Source organism: Puma concolor, chromosome D1 (genome assembly GCF_028749965.1).
Source record: "Puma concolor isolate L17-30 chromosome D1, mPumCon1.1.hap2, whole genome shotgun sequence".
NCBI lineage: Eukaryota > Metazoa > Chordata > Mammalia > Carnivora > Felidae > Puma > Puma concolor.
Genome location: NC_141676.1, coordinates 36,237,705 through 36,248,711, shown reverse-complemented (window position 1 = coordinate 36,248,711; position 11,007 = coordinate 36,237,705). Strand labels below are relative to the sequence as shown.

Sequence of the window (11,007 nt, the reverse complement as noted above, 5' to 3'; positions counted from 1 at the left end):
CCTGAAGGAAAGGACCCCTTCAGGTGAGTGAATTTGGGCCACCAACTCCAACCCCACTGTCAGCTGCTGGTACAAGGGGACAGATTGAAATTGGAGGAAGGTCAGAAATCTTCAAAACCAGAAGCAGCAGACGTCCTAACTGTCCCGAAACCTCTTTATATTTATATCCACGTTTGCGGCCAAAGAAGCTGGCAGTGACATTATGGGCTCAGGGTGCGTTTCTGGACACTGCTCACTTCTGCTTCTCTTCAGTCTGCATCAGGCTAATCATTATGCAATTCTAATTAGAATATTTTAAACACTCTTCAGAGCCACGTTTTTCCAAACACTGTGTAATCAGGTGAGGGACACCTGCTTGCGAGTCTGAGCGTGATGGTCTTTCCCAGTGAATTCTGTCTCACATCCTGCTGAGTACTCAGATTCAATTACTGGAAGGTTAGATTTCTCTCCTCGCCCCCCACCCCTGCTCCGCCCTTCCCCTCCCTCCCTTTCCCCGTCCTCAGGGGAAGGGGAATAAATGGTCAACCCCAGGAGGGTGTGCAGTCCGGGGAGCGGGAAGCGCAGCCCGTAGACCCGAGCGCCGGGCCATCGCTGGGAACCCCTCCCTCTCCCCGCGCCGCCTCCAGCGCGAGTGACAACGCGCCCTCCAGGCTCGGGAGCAGCCGCGTGCCGAACAATCCCGGGCAGGGCTCGCCTCGCTGGTGACATCACTGCCGAAGATACTCCCTGCTCTCTCAGTGCCTGCCTTCACGAGGCGTCCGTCCGTTTGTCCGTTTCCTTCCATCCGCTGCTGGAGAGGGCTCAGCGCTGCCGGGGACAGAGCCGGGCACCAAGGAGCGACAGGACCCGGAGGAGGAGGGAGAGCAAAGGCAGCGAGGGAAGGAGGACCCCGGCAGGCGACAGCATGAAATTCAGCCCAGCGCACTACTTGCTGCCTCTCCTGCCAGCGCTGGTCCTCAGCACCAGGTGAGTCCAGGAGCGTGAGTGACCTGAGCCAACGGGCGCTGTGGGTAGGGGTAAGTTGGTTCTACCGCAGGTCACCTGTCAGGGCCAAGGACAGGCACTTCAGCTCTTTGCACCTCCCGCCTAAGTTAAAGGATATCTCTGTGGTTCGGGCTTCAGATCCTTCCGGGAGAATAGAGCCCTTTTCTAGTTATCCTAGTCCTTAGAGAAAGTCTGTGTTCTTACCGGCAAGGGAACCAAGAGCTTTCCCTTTCAAAGAAAATATGTTTCCCTCCAGCCTAGTAGGAGCAAACAGATAACAGGCAGTAATACCAAAATTAAGGAAATGGAGAGACAAGGAGGAAATTGTCACCAGGCAGTGTATTTATATTAGAGCTGACTTAATAGCCACAAAGCGTACTTACCTCCTTCAAGTGTGTCTGATTTTAAGGTAGGAGAATAATCCTGGAAGATAGTAAACCTTGTACAAAAGTTCCTGGACTCATGAAATGGCCTGTTTTAAGGTCTTGAGAGGAAGCTTAGTGGTAGGCATTTTCATGTGGCTGTCCTGTGAACAGGTCTAATTAGAGAACACACAAGGCGATTAAAAGTTAGAAGGCACTCTCAGTGTGCTGATGCAGAGACCCTAGTCAGAAACAATTAAGTACTGTACTTCATCACTGGCCACTGATGGGACTTTAAGCCCCAGCACAGAGAAGCTATTTTTAGTGGAGGTTTAAAATGCAATGGTTGAAAAGAGTTTTGTGACTCCCCACTGTTGATCAAGTCCCAAAGTTGGTGATGGGCTTGCATTCTTCTTCCTCAAGAGAAGCACAAAGGTGGTCTGTTTCATTGCCCGGGACTGAGCCTTTATTCTGTATGCTCTTAACATCATATTGGCAGCAACCTCTTTCCCTTGGCTACTAGAAAATAAAATAACCCTCACAGCAAGAGCTTCGTTTCAAATCTATGTGAATGGAAACATTATCTGATTGTTCATCTGATGGAAAATGAAGAAGGGAAACAGGGTAATATCAAATTCTGAAATTAAGAATGAAAAAAATTCATTATCTATAAAAATGAGGCAGTAAGATTCTGGATTCCATTTCTAATTTACACATCCTCTTTCAGGTTCTTGTAACCAGACTTTCCTTTTAGAATGAAGACTGTTTGATTTAGCCTTAATCACTGATGAACTTAGTCTTTCCTTGCAGACAAAGCCAGGTGACTTTCCCACAATAAAATAGAATATGAGGTGTGTGTATATATATATATATTTTTTCTTTTCTCTAAAGGTTGTTTGTCACTTCAGTACACAAAATGCAGATGGTTTTAAAGTCACTTTGCTTCCCAGAATTACAGTAACTTGCTCCAATTACAGAACCCATTTTAATATTTGTGGTTAGCTTTAAATGACTCAGTGCAAATTGTACATCAGTTATTTTTTTAAGCGTCTTGCCACTTACACTGAACTCTTGTGTTGTAGTTTAATAATTGCAATTTCTAGAAAAGGGAAATTCTCAAAGTTGGACACTCAACTAGATGCCTGTCATCATATGCATAAAATAATAAATATTTAAACAATAGAAACCCTGCCCACAATGATTTTTAAAGACATTGAAAACCCCTAGTGTTCCAAAAGTACATTTGCTTTTTAAGGATGCCATAATTTAAGTGAGTCAGGAAGCTGTATAGTCTCTAGCTTCTGAAGTTTTAGTGTTGGTTACATAATGCAAAGAGCCATTATCTTTCTTTTGATGGAATGGTTAATTTTTATTAGAATAAAATTTTAAAATAATCAACATTTATTACAACAGAAATTAAAATTAAAATTACAACAGAAATTAAAATTCCTTCCTGCAAACTCAACAGAAAGAGCAAGCTGGGCTTAAAAAAAGTGAAACTTTTTATAACCAGTGGCCTGTGTTGTTGTGATTGTTGTGTAGAAATTTATTTTATTGGATATTCAGATTACTTTGTGACAGCAGATTTGACAGTGAATATGGTACTATCAATATGTCATTTTGCAAGAAGAGATTATGTTTTAGTGGTTTCTATCAGAAGGCCATTCTCTTTGTAATATTTAAGGGTTCTTGTAGGCAATGGTTAACGTGCAGGTTAGAACCTAAACTAAACAGGTTTGTAAGAACAGTTGCATTAGTGGAGGTGAGTTTATTGTCCTGCTGAGAAAAATTGTAGCTCAGCCATGAGCACCTGGAGCAGTGGGCTTTCTAGCCAAAGACTTGTTAGTTTCTTAGTCAGTGGTCTTGTATGTGAAGCAAGTGGCATTTCACATGCTTAGGTTATGTTGAAAGCATTAGCACAGGATGGCAGTTGCTAGATATTCTTATATAGCCTTTGGATGTTATCACTTTTATTGTCAAATCTTTTCAAAGTGTGACGAATGTGGATCTGTGGCTCTTCATGCAAAAGAAACCTATGTATTTGTTTCAACATCTCTTTCTCTGGGCAAAGCTCTTTAATACCATACTATTATATTTCCAAGAGGCCTAAAGTTCAGTTGTTTTATAGTAAAGGGATGTGTTCAGCAGAACACATGCTGCAAGTAGGGAAAGATCATTATTATATAATAGTTTCTCTCCACAAGGATGAAAACCCTAAAACGATTTCACCTTTTAAATAGGAATTTTTGGATAGCTGTTTTTGTTTGCTCTTCATCTTTCCATCTTTATAACAACTTTAGATGCTAAAGCCTCAAAATGCCATAATTTTCACCATAGTGAATAACACTGATGCCCCTCAAGTAAAGTGAGTTACTTTATTTGTCCTGAAAAAAAGTTAAATGTTCGCCATGAACAACAACCAAGAATTGTCCTCTGTTTCACTGGTAAGCCCCATAGAGTTAAAAAGAGCCATTTAATTTTCTGTACATTGTCTCTCCTGTTTATAAAGTTCATGTAAATGCAAAACAGCAAGTTAATGTTATGAATAATGAAGCTAATGCAGAAACCCATTTAACCTGTGCACAAATAAATGTGGTCAAAGAAAGCAAACATATATTGGTTTAATAGCTTTAGAGTAGAATGACTGTACTTTTTAAATAGCTTCATTCTGTAGAAGTATTAAATTGCTATTCCAAGGCATCCAGCAATTCACTTCAGAAAGAGGTAGTATAGGTATTGAAGAGTAGGGTGAAAAAAATCTTTAGAAGTTCTTGGTGAAAAGGGACCCATGGAGTGCTGGGGAAGGCTTGTGCTTTAGTCTGCTGAACCTCTGTTCCTTTATGCTGTGATTCTACTCTTGATGCCTTTGGTTTATTGAGTTTTAAATGACTTAATGGGGAGAGAAACATGGCAGGGGAGAAGTGAAGGTCTACTGACTTCTGGTGGTTTTCCATCAAGCAAGAACTTTAAGCAGATGGTCGCTTATAGTCCTCACAATAGGAGTCACCTTAGAGGTCTCTCCTGGGCCCTCTGATCAGCAGTCACACCACATGTTTACTCTGGAATCTATTTTTAGATGATACTGTATATTGAAGATGCTCCAGGCTCTTATTTGCTCTGTACCTAAATCTAACCTCAGAATCAAGTTGATGTATAGGACGAAGACTTAGAATCACAATTAAAACACAATAAGCAGCTTAAAAAAAACAACAAACAACTTAAGCAAATAAAGTTTTGCAGTCTTCCTTGAACCTCCCCCAAGTTGATATGAGATAATGTGGGTTTATTCTCCAAAGGCCTACACAGAGTGAGTCTTGCCACACATACCTTTATGTGACCCTACGTACATTCCTTTGTGATAAGAATTACACACTTCTGTGTAATCGAATTGGAGACAGGTCTTTTCTAGGCTAAGACAGTATTAATAAGCAAATGTTTCTGACTTTTCAGATTTTAATTCTGGACCCTAGTTGCCTATTTCCAATAGCAATTTTTAAAATTACTTATTAGGGGATTTCTTTATGGATTAAATTTATTTCCCTCATGACTAAAAAGTGACCCCTCCAACATTTATGATATGACCACAATTGTCCCAGACCAAACTCCATGTGATTCAAAAGAAGGAATATGACCTACCTACCAGGAAGCAAAAATCATTGAAACCACTGAGGGGTATGTGCTAACAATACTGTGTTTTCTCAAGTGTGTGGTATGGGTGCTCACAAGCCTGTTTTGACTGACTTCTACAGGAAATCCCTTTAATGAATAGGGCTAAATCATTTAACCTGATTCAACATATTTAATACTGAGTTTTCTTCTCTGGAAAAGCAAACAAGTCCATTTGAACTTCATAACCTTCAGATGTCTTTGATGTTTTCATTATCACACATTAAAAGTGTGTCTGCAGTGTGCCAGTCATTGCATACGGCATCAGGACAATAAGATATTTAGTTCCAGATGCGTGTCCTCCTAACCCAGTCATGCACAGAAATTGTTACGGGTAAGACCAAATTGGATAAATAACAACAAGCATTTTGAAGTTCTAGATACAAATAGAGAAGAGAGTGAATAATGATAGTGGAGGAGTATCAGAAGTAACTTCCACTTTGAAGACAGTGAGGGAAGTAATATATTTTAATTTTAAAACTTGAGTATCCTGCAGCACTTGCTAACTGTGTGATGTTAGGTGAATTTCTTACCTCTCTATCTAGTTATCTCATGTAGAAAATAGGACTACTTATAGAAACTACCTGAGCAGTAAGGACTGAATGAGTTTATTTAGAAAAATTGGCCAATATTTCTTAGAACAGAGTAAGTGATCAACAGGGACTAGGCTGTGTAGGTAATACTATGTTTTAATTATTTTCACAAACTTTTTGTATCTATGATTGATCAGGACATATCAAAATAAATGAAAACTTGGATACAAGTCAATTGAATGGCAGAATATGAACAAGAGTCACAGTCCTCATTTAAAAGTAGGAAAATATTGGCAAAGAATAGAGAAGCAGTAGTAGAAGCAATGAGGATTGCCTCGTTACTAGGCTGCTTCTTTCAAAAGTGTTTTGGTGGCAAAGTGCCTGGATGGTGCAGCGCACTTTGGCAAACACCGTGAAAAACTATAGTTTATAATTTATCGTATAGAATATGTTTTAGCACAAAAGTACATATTTAGCTACTTGTATATCTGTTTAAAATTTAGTTGTATATATAGCACATCCATCATATCAAATCAAAGCCATGAACATCAGTAAAAAGACGCTTTGAAACTCAATAAGAAGGATTGATGTAAAAGGTTAAACAACTTTATTTTCTACTTTTCAATTGATTTCATAATCTGTTGACAATCTATGAAATACAGTTTCTTCTCTTAATTTTTCTAAATATATAACAGATTTTTTTTCTACTGAGAACAATTTGAAAACCAGTGATACAGAAGAAACACAACTATGTCTTAAGAGTCATCACATGAGTTATTCCCTAAGCTTTTTGAAAATGACTTTAGAGACCATCTAGTTTCAACTAGTTTGCACGTATTTCATCATAACGTTTTCATAGTTTTGCCAAGAAATTCTGACCACTAAATGAAAAAAAATTTTTTTTGCCATAGATTATTGTGTGTTTGTGAATGTGTGATGTCTATTAATCTAGTGAATCCTGGAAAAGGGTATGATTTGCTGCTGTGGGGAGATAATAAGGCATAGATTATTGTTAAATCTGCATCAAAGAAAGGACACACGTTTACTGGGATGTCTACGAACTTTGCTTCATAATTATAGGAAACAAAAAATCTAAACTATCACATTCAGATGCAATCTGAAGGTCAACCAAGTAAACAGTGTGCTCTGAGAATGCTTTCATAAACACTGGGAGGCGTCATTATACCATAGGTAGTGATTGCATTGCAATTATGTCTGACTTGTTTGGTGTTGCTTTCGAGTGTTTTAATCTCTTTGAGTGTACTTTAAAGAGTTTGTTATTGGGAAACATACTGTGAATATAAGGTTGTGTTCTATTCTAAAGCCCTTCACTTTAGAGATGAGAAAACTGAGGTCCAAAGTGACAGACTCCTCTAAGGCTGTAGAAGGAAACCAGAACAAGGATCCAACATTTACCCCAATACCCAGTAATCAAGCTATATTTGTATGGTTGGTCCCTACAATATTATCTAGAACTATTGTAGTTATTGTGAAGTTACTCTAAAACAAATTCTCTGAGCACGTATACTCATGGTAGAACAACAGGCTTTAGTCAAAGGAAATTACAGCAATGGGGAGTTGTTTGTTTGCCTATATTCAGTTGTTTTTTGAAGAATGAGATGGCTTAAAAAGAGATCCAGGTCATTTTCAAAACCCAGAGTAGTCATTAATGAGTTCTCACCTTGGTACACAGTTTACTTCTCAAGCAATACACCTCTAATAGTTCCTGTTGATTTTTCCGTTCTATTGTGAAGGTGATATTGTTGATGTCTTTGGGATCTTTTCATTGAATCTAGTTCCAATAAACGTAGTTCCTAGCTAGGCATTTGCTTTTATATTCCTTACCTATCAAACCTATGCTGTAACTCTGTGGTATTGTTCAATGGGAAACATACTCAACTATCCTACAATGAATAGTTCCCAGATATGTTCGCATGGAAATTATGGTGAGATTTAACACTCCATCTGGTGTTACCTGTCTGTACATTTTCATCATAGCCAGTGAGCAACTTATATAGCATTTTTAGGGTCAGACATACATATTTGTCTTTGGATAGGTTTCTTAACCATTCAGACTTTAATTTCTCATCTATAAAATGGAGAATAATACTGTCTGTCATTTAGGGCATTTAGGATTAAAGAAAATGCACTTAAGTGCTATTTCAGTGCATATAGCTATATAGCTGTGTTCTGTAGTCTTTAAGAGATCCTAAGACATGTTAGCTATTAGTATCGATAGAGAGTACAAATTAGCATGTTGATTTTATATTGGACACCTCAAGCAACCGACATTTAATTATTTTATCAAAATTCAAAATAAATTCCTTAAATGAATTGATTTGTATAGCCAAAACATGAAAAACATTTATTTCCTAAGATTTTGCTCGGGGTAGGCAGGGAGGAATTGAGCCCAGTGATTAATCCTTGGGGGAAAAATGGAACAAGAACATGAAATGACTTGCTGCCCTCCAAAATTGTCCTTGCATCTGAGCTAAGGTATTGCTAGGAGCTATTGCAGATTCTGGACCAGCCTTCATCTCCTATCCTTATAGAAGATGTGACTTCCTCCAGCCTATTCTCCAGAGGATTATTAGGGTTTCTAATTTCCTGTCCTTCCAACTAATATTCAAAATACTCTGAGCAGAAGCACTTAGTGAGCAAGGTTTACAAGAAGTATTTGCCCTGTCGTATGGGTTAAATCCAAAGAATGTGAACTCAAACAGACTTTGGAATAGCCCCACTAGCTACTTGACGTAATGTCAATTAACAACTCTTAGCCATATTTTCCTATCAGTAAAAAAGGTGATAATAATGCTCCTCTGATTTAAGAGTATTTAATAAGATAATGTGTATAAAGAATAGTGTCTAGAACAGAGAAATTCAATATATTTTCAGTCTTATCTGACTGAAGGGGATTAGAGCAATTTTACCATACCAGAGTGTACTTTCATTTCAGAAAGAGGGATCCCTAATAAATACACACCTGATGCTGGTGTGTGCAAGACAGAGGTATTGGTGAAGAGATTTTAGAGTTCAACCCCATCTTCCCTTATCACAGATGATAAAACTGAATGGAAACTGTATTTTCCTTAGGAGTTCATGAGGATGATTTGAGGCCAAAGTAAAAGCCAATTCTGGATTGTCCTATAACCAATCTCAGTTAGCAACACTGATTTAAACACCTGTAACATCCTCAAGAAAAAAAGGAAAACCAGTATGACCTGTCCTAGCTTCTATTTGGGGTCTGAAAGCTCCAAATTATGTTGCTAATAGTTAAACATTAAATACAGTTATTAAATTATATTACCATAATATATTAATGCCTTTAAAGGAAGTTCATGTTTCAAATTTACCTGAGGATGATGGAACCAAAGAGTTCTATCTTAAACTAGGACAACATAACAGCAACAAGCCTTTTTGACAAATTGAGGGCTCTGGATTCTAATAATTCAGTGTTCTCACATGGGGTAAGGTTGCTCCTGACCTCTGCGGAATGGTGAAGGGGCTGGAATGGAAAAGGGAAACAAGAAACTTAGCATACTAAGACTCTGAATGTGGTATGCGTGGACAAAGATGGTAGGAGTGAACAAGAAAGTCCTCTATCATGTAAGCCTTCCTGTTTTCATTGTTTTTGTTCGTTACTGTTTTTTAAATGCTCTTCTCTAATGCTTACAGTCATTCATTGGTTGTCTTTGCAGTAAACTAAGCCATTAGCATTGGGCAGGGAAGGGGGCAAAAAAAAAAAAAAAAGAAAAGATTCTGAATTGTAAAAGAAAAGACAATGCATGAGAAATTGAAGTGACGTGTTGGCAAGAAGCAAATATGGTTGAGGAAGCTTTATATTGTTGAGAGCATGTAGCTTTTCCCTTCAGATGCCACAAAGTGAAATGTGAGCTCATTCTACAGATAAGTTCATATGAAAATGGGGGCACACTTTTTCTGACACTACAATTTAGAAAAATATTGAAAAGCATCAAATCTTTTTTGTAGTAGTATGTGTCTTTATTTCAATTGGTAATTTTATACAACATGTAAGTTACAGTTTCAGCCAATAACTAATTAATTCCCTGGCAGTGTTCTAGGTGCTTACTTTGTTACTTAACCCTTCCTTGCAACTGATTTTACTTATATACCTTTATCAGGAGGGAGGCTGAGTTTTAGACACATTAAATGATTAACCTACATTCTCCCAGCTAGAAAGTGGTTAGATTCTAACCCTTTCATTCTGAGAATTGCTTTATGAATGAATTTATAGCACTGCCATAGAATTCAATTTCTGTATAAATACACAATGAAGAAAAATAATATGTGATATACAAATAAGAATGCCAAACTAAACCATTTTGACAAATAACTGTTTTCATGAAGTAGGGCAGGCTACATTAAAAATATTCTTAAAATTACACCTGAAACTGATATGTCATGTACCAGATATACCTCAATTAGAATATATTAAAAATTAAAAGATACAAATGATCTGATATTAAGAAATCAATTCTTAAATCAGCCCAAGAAATTCATTAGTTTGAAGACCAGTCAAATCGAAGCCTTTATAATAAACACAGAAGTTTGCCAGCTAACATTCCTATTCCCATGTAGAAAACATGTCTTCAGGCACCTTAGTGGCCCAGTCAGTTGAACATCTGACTCTTGATTTCTGCTTGGGTCATCATTCCAGGTTGGTGGGATCAAGCTCCACTCTTGGGTTCAGTGCTGAATGTGGAGCCTCCTGAAGATTCTCTCTTGCTCTTGCTCTCTCCCTTACCCCCTCTAACCCTCCCCAAGTTCTGGGGAGTTCTAACTCCCCAGAGTTCCTGTACTCTGTCTCTAAAATAATAAAAACGTCTTCAGATCAGTGTTTCTCAAAGTATACCCCTTAGTGTACCTAAATTAGAGTACCCTGGGATGCTTGTAAAAAGGCACCTTCCTGGTCACTGCCTAGACATACTAGATTAGATCCCCTAAGGAAAGGAGGAGGGGGCCAAGGAATTTTCGTTTTAACCTGGACCTCAGATGCTTCCCATGTACTTGAGAGCTTGGAAAGCGCTGCTCCACTATTTGAGAACTATAGAGTCTCGAACACCTTGCCATCTTCAGCAGTAACGCCGTGTGCACATTGCAGCTGAAATCAGGGTGATGGAAATATGGTGATACTTTGCCAAAAACCAAAAAACAAAACACAAAAAACCTGCCTATTTTTACATGGATATAAATTTAAACTTTTTTATGTTTATTCATTTTTGAGAGAAAGAGACAGAGTGTGAGCAGGGGGAGGGGCAGAGAGAGAGGCAGACGCGGAATCCAAAGCAGGCTCCAGGCTCTGCGCTGTTAGCACAGAGCCCGATGTGGGGCTCGAAGCCACAAACCGCGAGATCAATACCTGAGCTGAAGTCTGACACTTAACCATCTAAGCCACCCAGGCACCCCTACATGTATATAAATAAGTGAATATCTTGGTATCA

General features: G+C 38.5%; 1 protein-coding gene across 5 annotated transcripts in view; it reads left to right on the top strand.

Moving 5' to 3' along the window:
- The first annotated feature begins 549 nt into the window (after window positions 1-549).
- Window positions 550-11,007, top strand: part of LUZP2 (leucine zipper protein 2) — a 505,584-nt gene continuing 495,126 nt past the window's right edge. For 2 of the 5 annotated variants that reach the window (XM_086677798.1, XM_086677797.1), the window contains exon 1: window positions 552-966. In XM_086677798.1, coding sequence (XP_086533924.1) covers window positions 905-966 — 62 coding nt within the window. In that variant the 5' untranslated portion in view covers window positions 552-904. Of the gene's footprint in view, window positions 967-11,007 lie in introns of all 5 variants that reach the window. The other 3 variants (XM_086677799.1, XM_086677800.1, XM_086677801.1) reach the window with 3 other exon arrangements.